Source organism: Mastomys coucha, chromosome X, assembly GCF_008632895.1.
Source record: "Mastomys coucha isolate ucsf_1 chromosome X, UCSF_Mcou_1, whole genome shotgun sequence".
Taxonomy (NCBI): Eukaryota; Metazoa; Chordata; class Mammalia; order Rodentia; family Muridae; genus Mastomys; species Mastomys coucha.
In genome coordinates, this window is record NC_045030.1 from 77259685 (window position 1) to 77273759 (window position 14075).

The following is a 14075-nucleotide window of genomic DNA, read 5'->3' on the forward strand; positions in this document are numbered from 1 at the left end:
AGAGAGAGAGAGAGAGAGAGAGAGAGAGAGAGAGAGAGAGAATATAAAGTTAGTTAGGAATTGGAATGGGAGGATCTAGAAAGAGGTTGCAAGAGGGAAAACGAATGCTCAAAATATGATATATGAATAGGGGGTTAAGTACTGGTAAAATATTTGATACAATTCAATTTTAATTATAAACAATATAGAAACAGAGGGTTTTTGTTTAGACAAATTCTCATTATGTATCCCTGGCTGACCTGGAACTACCTATGTAGACCATACTGCCCTTGAACTCAGAGTTCCAATTGTACTGCCTTGGACTTTCAAGTGCTAGGAGTAATGATGTGTACCACACTATACATGGCTAGAAGGAAACTTTTTATATGTGTTAAACAGTATTTGCTTAAAACCAACAAAAAACATATTAAACATTGGATACAGTTGCATTTCAAGAACAAAGTATGCATATTTGTATATATTTCTCTGTGTGTGAATCACAACACATTAGTACAATTATGTTTTCTGCTTACCAGGTTCTGTTAACAACATGTTTATCATAGGTACCACTGTGGTATTTTTGTAGCATGTCAAGAGCTATTTTGGCAATTGTCACTACACTCTGTAACTCTTCACCTTTAGCTTCTGTGTCATATTTACCTATATTCTCAGCATATGGAAAATATTATAGCCTGAGTGGGAGGGAACAGGGTTTTGCATTGATGTAATAGCCATATAAGTGAAAGTGGACAAAATGTGGGGCATAGAAAGAAAAAAGTTAGAATACACTTTGGGTATAGCTAATCAGAAGTGTAAAATTAGAGAAGTATAGCCAAGAATGTTAAGGATCTATGTCATTTAATTTCCTTGAGCTTACCTCTAGAGAATAAACTCCCCAGGTTTCCCTATTCTTTCATGTAAAAGACAGATGTGAATCTCCATTCATGGCTTTGGCTCACAAACTAAAGTATGGACTCTTAAGAAAAATTTATAGTCTCATAATATAATGTCTATATTTCTTTCTTTTAATCTCAACACAAGCTAATTATAAGAAAAATTTATATTCTCATAATATAATGTCTATATTTCTTTCTTTTACTCTCAACACAAGCTAATTATTTTTTCCATATTTTTATTGGTTATTTTATTTACTTACATTTCAAATGTTATCCCTTTCTCCATTTTCCCCTCCACAAATGCCTTATCCCCTCCCCCAACTCCCTGCCTCAATAAGGGTGCTCCCCCACCTGCCCTCGCATTCCTGCCTCAGCGCCCTAGCAGTCCCTATACCAAGTGGCTCCCCTCCTATTGATGCCAGATAAGGCAATCCTCTGCTATTTATTGGGCTGGAGCCATGGTCATCCCCACTATGCGTACTCTGTAGGTATATTTACGCAATGGAGTATTGCTCAGCTATTAAAAACAATTACTTCATGAAATTCATAGGCAAATGGATGAAACTTGAAAATATCATCCTGAGTGAGGTAACCCAATTACAAAAGAACACACATGGTACGTACTCACTAATAAGTGGATATTAGTACCACCCCCCCCCGAAAAAAAAAAAAAACAACAACAAATACCTTGGAATACCCATGATACAACTCACAGACTGTATGAAACTCAATCTTGGGAAGTAGAGGGAGAGAGGGATCTGGGAGGGAGAGGGGGGGGAGGGAAAAGGGGGACTGGTTCAGATATGGGAGGAGACTGGGGAAAAGTACAGAGGATCAGGAATTTGAAAGGAGATGTGCAGCAGTAGGGGAGGGGCAACTGGGGTTAGCCACTAGAAAGTATCAGATGCCAGGGACCCAAAAGGTTCCCAGGACTCATCAGAGAGGACATTAGCTGAAATATCCAACAAAGGTAAGATAGAACCTGTAGAAACCATATCCAATGGATAGGCACAGCCCCCGGTTGAGGGATGGGGCCACCCACTCACCTCAAAAATAATAATCCAGAATTCCTCATGTCTAAAGGAAATGCAGGGATAAAGAGTAGAACAGAGTCTAAAGGAAAGGCCATCCAGAGTTTGTCCCACCCATCTATCCCATCTGCAGACACAAATTGCTAATATCAAGAAGAGCATGCTGACATGAGCCTGGTATAGCTGTCTCCTGAGAGACACTGCCAGAGCCTGACCAATATAGATGTGGATGCATGTAGCCAAACATTGGACTGAGCACAGGAACCCCAATGGAGGAGTTAGGGGAAGGACTGAAGGAGCCAAAGGGACTTGCAACCCCATAGGATGAACAACAGTAGCAACCAACCAGACCCTCCAAAGCCCCCAGGGACTAAACTTATAACATCTATATTTCTGTCATCTATGAAAGTATTAAAACTTCTACTTTTTTGTTTGTATGTCCATAAACATTCATATTAACTCATAAAAAGAAAATTAATTTTTGGAGCTTGTAGGTTGTATCATCTGTCAAAAGATCTTTAAACTTTTCATGTACTCATATAAAAGAACTAATTACATACCATTAAGGTTCCAGTGGAATTTCCTCGATAACTCAGCCACTTCTTCCCATCAAGGCTATACATGATGATAAATTGAGAGATATAAAGGCTGGAAAATTTCTGACGAGCACCCTGAGTCTTGATGCCATGAATAATCATTGGTGCCAACAGATCTACCTACCAATTAAAACAACATATTTCAATCTATTTTTAAAAGTACATAGTATACACTTAAAATTATTAGTATTCATTGCTATTAGTTATCCACTTAGGAAAAGTCTATTGCTATAATTACCTTGCATATTCAGGGAAAGCAGGCACTAATGTTGAAATGTGACCAAGCATGCATGTAAATCCATGGAACATATGTGTGTTGTTTTGAATATTCTTGGCCCATGGAGTGGTGCTATTAGGTGTGGCTTTGTTGGAGGAAGTATGTCACTGTGGGCATGAGCTTTAAGATCCTCATCTTAACTGCCTGAAATCTAGTCTTCATCTGTTTGCCTTCAGATCAAGATGTTGAACTCTCAGCTCCTCCTGTACCATGCCTTCCTACGTGGGTGTTGCCATGCTCCTGTCTGGACCGAACTTCTGATCCTGTAAGCCAGCCCTAATTAATTGTTGTTCCAATAAGAGTTGTGTTAGTCATGGTATCTGTTCACAGAAGTAAACACTAACTAAGCAATATGGTAGGAATGAGTAAGAAAGGTATTTATTGAATTACCTATCCACTTCTTGGCAAACCAGATCACTTTCAAATCATTGAGTCATTTCTTCCTCACACATATTCATGGGGCTGCATATATAAACCAGAATCGCCTAATAGATGGGCCTGATTGATCATGGGCTAAATGATGCTATTTTTGATAAGTTTAGTTAAGTAAAATCTCATTAAGATGAATTTAATGGACCAAGTACATGGATCATTGAGTAATGTGGTTGTTGTGCAGGCATGAGAATCTGACTTTAGACCTTAGCACCCACCAAAAACCCAGGAATGAAAACTAATGCAGCCACTAAGGAAATCAGTGTGGAGACTCCTCAAAAAGCTAGAAATAGAACTACCAGAACTATTATATGATCCAGTTATACCACACTTGGGCATATATCCAAAAATCTCCATTTTATATCATAGAGTTGCCTGCTGCTTATCCATGTTCATTGCCACTCTACTCATAATAGCCAGGAAATGGTAATGGCCTAGATATCCATCAGCTGATAAAGGGATCAAGAAAATGTGGCATATTTATACAATGAAATATTATTTAGCTATTACAAAACTGAAATTATGGCATACTAAAGCACATGGGTGGATCTGAAAACAACCATTCTAATGACATAACCTAGACCAGACAGAAAGACAAATGTTGCTTGTTTGCTCTTATTTGTGAATGTTAGATTTGAATCTTCAGAAATACATGTTTCATTTGGAATATCCGTAGAAGTTTTAAGGGCCATGGAAGGGAGCCTTTCATAGGAGGGAAAATAGAACATGCTAGTTAAATAGTTAAAAGGGAATTATGGAAAAAAGTTTGAATTTGGGTTGGGGTGGGAAAAACCAGGAGAAGAGAGCAAATAACATTTAAAAGCTTTTTGAAAAAGTCATATGGAAACTTATATGGTTCCCATAAGTTCATATATTTCAATTCATGGTTATTAGGAATTACAATTACTGGAGAGGGTTTAGGAGGTATAGCCTTGTTAGAGGAAGTGTGTTACTGGGGGTAGGCTTTAGGGTTTCAAAAGCACAAACCAGACCCAGTATCTTCCTGCTGACTGAGGTTCTGGATATAGAACTCTCTGCCACTTCTTCAGCACCACATCTGCCTACATGTCAGCATGCTTCCTACCACAACAACAATGTACTAAACCTCTTAAACTGTAAGACACCCCCAATTAAATACTTCCCTTTATAAGAGTAGCCTTGGTTATGGTGTCTCTTCACAGCAATAGAACACTGACTAAGACAGAAGTTGGTACCATGAGTATTGCTGCTATAGGCCTGACCATGCTACTTGTGGTAGTATGTGGACTTTGGATTAAGAAAGCAGTTGAACTCTTTAGGTGTGGCTTAAACTGTCATACTATTAGGAGTTTAGAAGAGAGTGGTTCTGAGAGCAATGTAGATTATGACAGCCCTGTTCAAGAGGTTTCATAGGAAAATATTAAGAAAGCGCCCAAAGACAATTCTTGTGATATTTTGGTGAACAATGTAGCTGGTTTTTGCTAAAAATCTTCCTGAGGCTAAATTAGAGAGTTTTGGATTAATGTCATTGGCAGAGGAGATTTCAAGACAGCCTAGTATTGACTCTGTCATGTGGTTATTAGTAGTTACTCCTTTGCAGATTTATAATGAAAAGGAACAAACTGAGCAATAAAAAATACAAAATTTACAGCTTGAGGAGAAAAGTAGCATCAGGAAGTGTAATGGAGCTGAGCTAAGTCTATTGCTCAAGAAGATAAAAAGTTTACAGAAAAGCCTAAGGCTAAATGAAATAAAAGGAGTGAGTGGTGGCCTAGGGAAAGACCCCACCCAGCTTCCAACTTGTGAAAATGAATTAATGAAAAGCTTAAGCAGTGAAGGAAAACATTGAAAACAAAAAGCTGGTGAAAATGCAATTGAATGAGGGGTCAAGTTCCAGCCACAGAACTTAGCAGTTTTGGCCATGTGGTTCTAGTCTGAGTCAAGGATACAAAAAAAGGGGGTTGTGGTATCTCCCTCTGAAGCTAAGGAAAACTGCTGAGGTTAGGCATATGTCAGAGAGGCAGTTGTATGGAGGTGTGAAAGTGAAGCTTAGATTTTATCAGAGTCCCCAGGAAGTGGTAGATGCAAGAGCTGTGCGATACCTGCCAAGGAGAGCTGCAGACTGAGTGTAGAACCAGCCCAAGGGAGAGAAATACATTGCAGTCAACAAAGATGAAAGGAATTAGAGATGTAAGCTAAAGTCATCTGAGAGGAAGAAACCTCTATTTAAAAATGCCTCTAAAAGATGGGTTGTAATTAGTGATTGATGTAGAAGGGCCCAAGCCACTGTGATTGGTGTTATCTCTGGGCTGGTAATTCTGGGTTTTATAAAAAAAGGAGGTTGAACAAGCCATGCTGAACAAGACAATAAGAAGCAGTTTCCCATGGCCTCTGCATCAGCTCCTGCTTCTAGATTTCTACCCTGTGTTCCTTCCTGACTTTCTTTGATGATTAATGGTGCTGTGGAAGTATAGGAAAATGAATTCTTTCCTCCCCAAGCTACTTTGGTCAGGATGTTTCATTATAGCAATAGTAACTTTATCTAGACAAGATCCAAAAAACTGTTTTTACACCAGACATAGATACACATAATTTGGAGTTTGCCCTGCTGGTTTTAGGTCTTGTTTTGGCCCAATATTTTTCCTCACTATTCCCCCTTTCTCCTTTTTTGAAACTGAATGTATATTCAGTGCCATTGTGTATTGGAAGTATGTGGTATGTGATTTGATTTTGATTTTACAGAGGTTACTCTTAAGAGATTGCCTTGAGTCTCAGAAAATACTTTGAATTTTGGATTTTTTAAGGGTCTTGAGATTGTTATAGAATATGGGGGCTTTAAACCTAGTGCAGTGGACACGTACTAGAACCTATGAAGATGACCCTTGTGAGGACTCCTAGTAATGAAGGATATAGAACTTAAACTGGCCATCTTTGGAAACTTGGAAAGGCTTGCATTGGTAGGATCAGGACACTTATCCAGTCACAAAACACCTGTCCTGCCTGCAAGATGTGTTAGGGCAATGGTGGCTCGGAGCTTGTGAGAGTTGACAACCAATGACTTGTCTAACTTGAAGCCCAAGCCATAAGGGGAATCCCATGCCCAACAGTGCTAGGATGGCCACCAATTGGAAACTGAACGGCTTGGAAACCTAGGGTAGAATGAAGCATGATTGATTAAAAAATAATTGATCCTTAATAATATTCTGCTATACTTATAAACCAATGCCCAGTTATTATCAGAGGGGCTTCTTCTAGCAGCTGATGGGAGTAGATGTAGAGACCCACATAAATATTAGACAGGGCTCAGTGTCTTAGGGTATCCATTGCTGTGAAGAGACACCATGACCTAGGCAACTCTTATAAAGGACAACATTTAATTGGGGCCAGCTTACAGGTATAGAGGTTTAGTCCATTATCATCCTGGCAGGAAGCATGACAAGCATGCAGGCAGGCATGGCACTAGAGGAGCTGAGAATTTTACATCTTCATCCAAAGGAAGCCAGGATGGGGCTGGCGAGATGGCTCAGTGGGTGAGAGCACTGACTGCTCTTCCCAAGGTCCTGAGTTCAGATCCCAGCAACCACATGGTAGCTCACAAACACCCGTAATGAGATCTAATACCCTCTTCTGGTGTGTCTGAAGGCAGCTACAGTGAATTACGCCAGAGTGAGTGGGGACGGATCGAGTGGGTCCAGCAGAGGCTCTGAGTTCAATTCCCAGCAGCCACACACATGATGGCTCATGGCCATCTGTACAGCTACACTGTACTCATACACATAAAATAAATAAAATAAATCAGGAAAAAAAGGAAGCCAGGAGCAGACTGTTTCTTTCACATTGGGTGGAGTTTCAAAGCACACCCCCATAGTGACACACTTCCTTCAACAAGGCCACACCCAGTCCAACAAGTTCACACCTCCTATTAGTGCCACTCCCTGGGCCAAGCATATTCAAGTTACCCACACCCAGGAAACCTTGAAGAAGAGTGGGAGGAAGGATTGTAGGAGCCTGAAGGGTCAAGGACATGAGGAAAACACATTCCACAGAATTAACTAAGAAGGGCTCATAGGAGCTCACAGAGATTGAAGTAGCAATCACTGAACCTACTTGAGTCTGTGCCAGGTCCTGTGCATACATGGTGTGGTTGTTTAGCTTGGAGTGCTTGTGGAACTTCTAACAATGGGAAAGGAGTTGTCTCTAATTCTTTTGCCTGCTCTGGGGATTCTTTTCCTCCTACGGTTACCTTGTCCAGCCTTGATATGAGGGTTTGTGCCCAGTATTATTGCATCTTGTTATGCCATGTCCTGTTGATATCCCTAGGAAATCTGATCTTTTCTGAAGGAAAACAGAGGAAGAGTAGATCTGGAGGAAAGGGGAGGTGGGAGAGCTGGGAGGAGTGAAAGGAGGGGAAGCCATGTTGGATATATTTTATAAGAGAAGAATACATTTTAAAAGAGTTGAACTAAATGTATTTATGCATTATGATATGGTTATAAGTCCATGGGGACCAGGGAGTGGAATGAGGTGGTTAAAATAAGAATGGTCCCCACAGGCTCATATATTTGAATGCTTGATCATCAAGGAGTATCACTACTTGGGAGGTATTGGGAGGTGTGGCTTTGATGGGATAAGTGTGGCATTGTTGGAGGAAATGTGTCACTAGGGGTAAGCTTGAAGTTTCACAAGCACAAACCAGGCCAAGTATGGCATTCTCTTCCTGCTGCCTGTAGATCCAGATGTAGAATTCTCAGCTACGTCTCCAGCACCATGTCTGTCTACATGCTGCCGTGCTCCCTGTCTAGACAACAATGAAATAAATTGTAACTGAAACTGTAAACAAGCTCCAATTTAAAGCTTTCCTTTCTAAGAGTTGTCATGGTCATGGTTTCTTTTCATAGCAATAGAAAACTAAGACAGGAAGAGAGAGAGAGAGAGAGAGAGAGAGAGAGAGAGAGAGAGAGAGAGAGAGAGAGAGATAAGATGGAGTTACCAATGCTCCTACTGACTATCACAGCTAACAAACAAAAAGTTCAATGCTAGTAATGGGTTACCTATTTTAGAGTTCTTAGTCAATGAGGTCACATAGATTCCCAAACATTATAGGCTATTGCTAATGTTATTATTTACCCTCTAGAACTTGATGGTAAACCCTAATTACTGAAGACACCATACTTTTTTTTTTTTTTTTTTTTTTTTTTTTTTGGTTTTTTGAGACAGGGTTTCTCTATGTAGCCCTGGCTGTCCTGGAACTCACTCTGTAGACCAGGCTGGCCTTGAACTCAGAAATCCACCTGTCTCTGCCTCCCAAGTGCTGGGATTAAAGGCATTAAAGGCGTGCACCACTACTGCCCAGCCGACACCATACTCTTGAGTCATAGAACATGGATAAATCAAGCTGGTTCTAATATGGAAGTTTCATCCATACTTATTTTTCCCCCATAAAATACTTTTATTGATTCTCAAACACTATAGACCCTGATTATAATCTCTCCCCAGTCCTTCCAAGTCTAGTCCCTCTCATGAACTACACTCCACAAAAAAATAAACAATAAAAATAAGAAGAAAGAAAGGAAGAGAGAAAGAAAGAAAGAAAAGAAAGAAAGAAAGAAAGAAAGAAAGAAAGAAAGAAAGAAAGAGACAACAGCAACAAAAAAATTGACTTTATACTATCTATATATTCACTGGAGCAGGGTCAAACTCTCAATGGCCTGCCCCCTAAAATGGTACTAGACTTTTCTATGTACACTGCCAGGGGAGAAAAGTAGTTAAAATCTTGTCCAACTATGAACTCTGTGAGTTACAATAATGCCTGATCTGACAATATATGGCCACTAGTTTAATATTGGAACAAATGCTATTGATGTGACCAATTACTTTCTGCTTAGATCCAAGACTTGCTCCATGACATGGAACTCATAACCAGCACTGTTAAAAGGTCCAAGAACCTGACATTTGATATGTCATAGGTCCTAGAGGAGGATTTAATACTATTATTTTGCTAAATGGATATAGTATTAAATTTACTTCTGATGACTTACTGCTATACACATAGCTCAATGTATTTCTCAACCATCATTAGATAAGTTTCTCTTTACAGTAGATGACAATTAACACAGAGACTTCCAATTGTTCAACACACAAAGAATAAGAGTGCTCAGCCTAAAGTGGGACATGCATATTAAACACCTCCTACAACTCAGGGATTTTTGTGGAAGGTGGGGTGGAAAGATTGTAAGAGCCAGAGGTGGTCAATAACAACAAAGAACAGTGTTTTCTAGACACAACAGGGTAGTAACTAACACCTATGAACTCAAAGCAATGTAAAAATATGCACAAAGCCTACACAAGCTTCAGCCAGAAAAAATCCCAACATGGGGTTGGGGAAAGTGGGTGTAAAATTCTACCATGAGCTCATGAACTTTGGGCATTTGATAGCTGCTGGGAGAAGGAATATCAGCTTTCTTCACCAGAGTAACACCCAGTAGGTTGAATACATACAGAGAAGGTCCCACTACTAAGACTAGCTGGACAATACAAAGTAGACTCAAAGTAGAAAGAAAAAGAAGAAATCTCAAAAGTTGGGTATGAAGGTAAGAGAGAGTAGAGAGGATGGTTATGGAAGGAATTGTGGGAGAAGGCACATTCAAAGTACGTTATTTGAAATTCCCAAAGAATAAATAAAAATATTGTTGAACATAATATGGAGAGTAACAGACAAATACAACTGATATTTAACCCTGGTCTCCACATGTGCTATGCATAAGCATACACACATGCACACACATAAATTCATACATAATACATACATACATATATACATACATACATACATACATACATAAAAGAGACATTAAAATAAAAAGATAGGTTTGGGGAGATGGCTCAACGGTTAAGAGCACTGACTGCTTTTCCAGATGTCCAGAGTTCAAATACCAGCAACCACATGGTGGCTCAAAACCATCTGTAATGGGATCAAATGCACTCTTCTGGTGGGTCTAAAGATAGCCACAGTGTACTCATATACATAAAATAAATAAAATCGTTAAAAAAAAAATGGGGGGCTGGAGAGATGGCTCAGCTGTTAAGAGCACTGACTGCTCTTTCAGAGGTCCAGAGTTCAAATCCCAGTAACCACATGGTGGCTCATAACCATCTGTAATGGGATCTGATGCCCTCTTCTGGTGGGTCTGAAGACAACTATAGTGTACTTATATAAATAAAATAAACAAATCTTTAAAAAAAGAAAAATAAAAAGATGATTTTCATGTTCATTTTTAATATGGCTACTAGAAGATGCCAAATAATACATGTGATTTTATGTATATCATATTTCCATTGATGAGGGCTGCTCTTGATGAACTAGCAAAGTAAGATAATCTGAGAGACTGTATACATTTTAAAATGTTGAGCTAACCTACCTCAAATATTAGTTCATCTTAGCTTACCACAGTAGACTATCTTAGGTTCATACTTCCTAATACCCAAGGGATATAAATCTGAAAAAAGACAGATTTAATTATATAAAATAAACTATAATTTATTTGCTTTTAAGATTAAAGACTAAGCTACCTATATTGTATAAAAATGATGACCATTAGAGGACTCAGGGGCACCTGCTCAGTTGGAGATATTTCATCATAGAAAATACATGGTTTTGAAAATAGTGTCTTAGTTAGGTTTCCATTGCTGTGAAGAGACACTCGGATCAAGGCAACTCTTATAAAAAACAACAGTTAATTGAGGCTGTCTTATAGTTCAGAGGTTCAGAACATTAAATTTATGGCAGGAAGCATGGCAGTGTCCAGGCATATGAGAGTTCTACACCTTGATCCAAAGGCAGCCAGGAGGAGACTATCTTGGGTATTGGGTGGAGCCTGAGCATAGGAGTCCTCAAAGCTCACCCCCACAGTGACTCAACTACTCCAACAAGGGCACGCCTCCTTCAATAAGGCCACACCTCCTAATAGTGTTACTCCCTATAGCCAAGCATACAAACACACAAATCTATGGGGGTCAAATCTATACAAACCACCACTAATATGAGATTAATAAATTCAAATTTACAGAAATCATTCTGATGTTAGATTCTAAGTAGAAAGAAATGGGATGGATCTGTATATTAAATTGTATTCCAAATGACTAATTTATGAATATTTTTGAACAAATTTAGTCATTCTATTCTATAGTTTCCTCATATATTAAATGATATTCTATGGAAAAGACTGCAGAATGATAATATTTTGAACTTGGTGAATGTTGGTACATTTCTCAAAGTTTTCTGACCTTGATCCAAGAAAAGGGCTCCTTGGTACTCCAGGCATTGACTGATCCAGAATAATGAAGTCTTGCTAGGTTTGGGGCCCAGTGTCCTTTGTCCAAGAAAGAAGAGAGAGATTACATTATTGTATTTTCAATTGGATTTATCTTAAAAACTTGGGAACAACAGTATTATCTAGAGAAAGGTTAATTCTAGCTGCAGAAGAGATAAAAAAAAAGCATAAAAGTTTTATAGCATGAGAGTATTGATTATTGTCTAAAGGATTTGTTTTTTTGTTGTCATATATTCCATGTTCTATCTTCTTTTTCTTTTTTTATTGGATATTTTCTTGATTTACATTTCAAATGTTATCCCCTTTCCTGGTTTCCCTCCCTCCCAGAAACACCCTATCACATCTTCCCTCCCCCAGCCTCTATGAGGGTGTTCCTCCACCCACCCACCCACTGCCACTTCCCCGCCTTCGATTCCCCTACACTGGGGCATCTACGGTGCCTTCATAGGACCAAGGACCTCTCCTTCCGTTGGTGCATGACAAGGCCATCCTCTGCTACATATGCAGTTGGAGCCATGTGTATTCCTTGCTTGATGGCTTAGTCCCTGGGAGCTCTGGGGGGTTCTGGTTGTTTGATATTGTTCTTCCTATGGGGCTGCAAACCTTTTTAACGCCTCCAGTCCCTTATCTAACTCCTCTATTAGGGACCCTGCACTCAGTCCAATGGTTGGCTGCTAACATCTGCCTCTGTATTTGTAAGGCTCTAGCAGGGCTTCTCAGGAAACAGCCATATCAGGCTCCTTTCAGCATGTACTTCTTGGCATCCACAATTAGTGTCTGGGTTTGATAACTGTATATGGGATGAATCCCCAGGTGGGACAGTCTTTGGGTGGCCTTTCCTTTAGTCTTTGCTCTACACTTTATCTCCATATTTGCTCCTGTGAGTATTTTGTTCTCCTTCTAAGGAGAATCAACAAATGGGACCTCATAAAATTGCAAAGCTTCTGTAAGGCAAAGGACACTGTCAATAAGGTAAAAAGGCAACCAACAGATTGGGAAAAGATCTTTACCAATCCTACATCAATAGAGAGCTAATATATACAAAGAATTCAAGAAGTTAGACTCCAGAGAACCAAATAACCCTATTAAAAATGGGGTACAGAGCTAAACAAAGAATTCTCAACTGAGGAATGGCTGAGAAGCACCTAAAGAAATGTTCAACATCCTTACTCATCATGGAAATGCACATCAAAACAACCCTGAGATTCCAACTTACACCAGTCAGAATGGCTAAAATAAAAAACTGAGGTATTAGCAGATTCTGGCACAGATGTGGAAAAAGAGGAACACTCCCCCATTGCTGGTGGGAATGCAAGCTGGTACAACCACTCTGGAAATCAGTTTGTTGGTTCCTCAGAAAATTGGACATAGTACTACCAGAGGACCCAGCTAGACCACTCCTGGGCCTACACCCAGAAGATGCTTCAGCATGTAACAAGGACACATGCTCCACCATGTTCATAGCAGCCTTATTTATAATAGCCAGAAACTGGAAAGAACCCAGATGTCCCTCAACAGAGGAATGGATACAGAAAATGTGGTGCATTTACACAATGGAGTACTGCTCAGCTATTAAAAACAATAAATTCATGAAATTCTTAGGCAAATGGCTAGAACTAGAAAATATCATCCTGGGTGAGGTAACCCAATTGCAAAAGAAAACATATGGTATGTACTCACTGATAAGTGGATATTAGCCCAGAAGCTCCAGATAACCAGGATACAATTCACAGACCACATGAAGCTCAATAAGAAGGAAGACCAAAGTGTGGGTGCTTCAGTCTATGTTCTATTTTCTTTGGGAGGAGGCAGTACTAGGGAATGAACCTGGGGCCTTGCATGTGTTAAGCAAGTGCTCTACCACTGAGCTATATATGCAATCTACAAGTGGTACTAAAATGTTTCTTTACCATATAATGTACATTTATTGTAGAAATGCTAGAAATTTAAAAAATAGCAAAAATAAATAAAAAGCATAGTGTTTCCATCCATTAATACATTAAATAAATAATACTTAAACCTCTTTTCCAAGGGTAATTTTTCTCCTTTAAAGTAGAGGTTGACAAACACACACACACACACACACACACACACACATACACACACATATACACACACACACAAATAAGTAGAATAAAATTTTTTCTCAAATAATATTTTTAAGTGATTATTTGGAAATTTCACATAATACACCCTGATCACACTTCTCAATTCTCCCAGGTCCCCTGCCCCCACTATTGTGACCTTCCCCCAAGCAAAGGAAAAAAAAGAACAAATCCCATTTGTGCTGCCTATATACTCACTGGAACATGGTCAAACTCCCAATGGCAAGCCCCTTAAAAAAACTGAGTCCCTTCCTACCTGCACCCCTGAATATTTGAGAAGAGGAAGTAGACTGGAAGACTGGGAAGGGGAGTATGAAAGGATAATAGGGGGGCAATGAATAGAATCAAAGTATATTATATTCAATTAAGAAAACAAAAATTTCTGGGCAGTGGTGGCGCATGCTTTTAATCCCAGCACTTGGGAGGCAGAGGCAGGTGGATTTCTGAGTT

At 39.4% G+C, this 14075-nt stretch overlaps 1 protein-coding gene across 7 annotated transcripts in view; it reads right to left on the reverse strand.

Moving 5' to 3' along the window:
* The window catches only part of F8 (coagulation factor VIII), a 226818-nt gene that overhangs the window by 68693 nt on the left and 144050 nt on the right, over positions 1-14075 (reverse strand). For 5 of the 7 annotated variants that reach the window (XM_031364709.1, XM_031364704.1, XM_031364687.1 and 2 more), the window contains 2 exons: positions 11474-11559; positions 2467-2622 (listed from right to left, as the gene is read on the reverse strand). In XM_031364709.1, the coding sequence (XP_031220569.1) occupies positions 2467-2622; positions 11474-11559 (242 nt within the window). Of the gene's footprint in view, positions 1-2466; positions 2623-10455; positions 10687-11473; positions 11560-14075 lie in introns of those variants that run through there. The other 2 variants (XM_031364696.1, XM_031364691.1) reach the window with 2 other exon arrangements.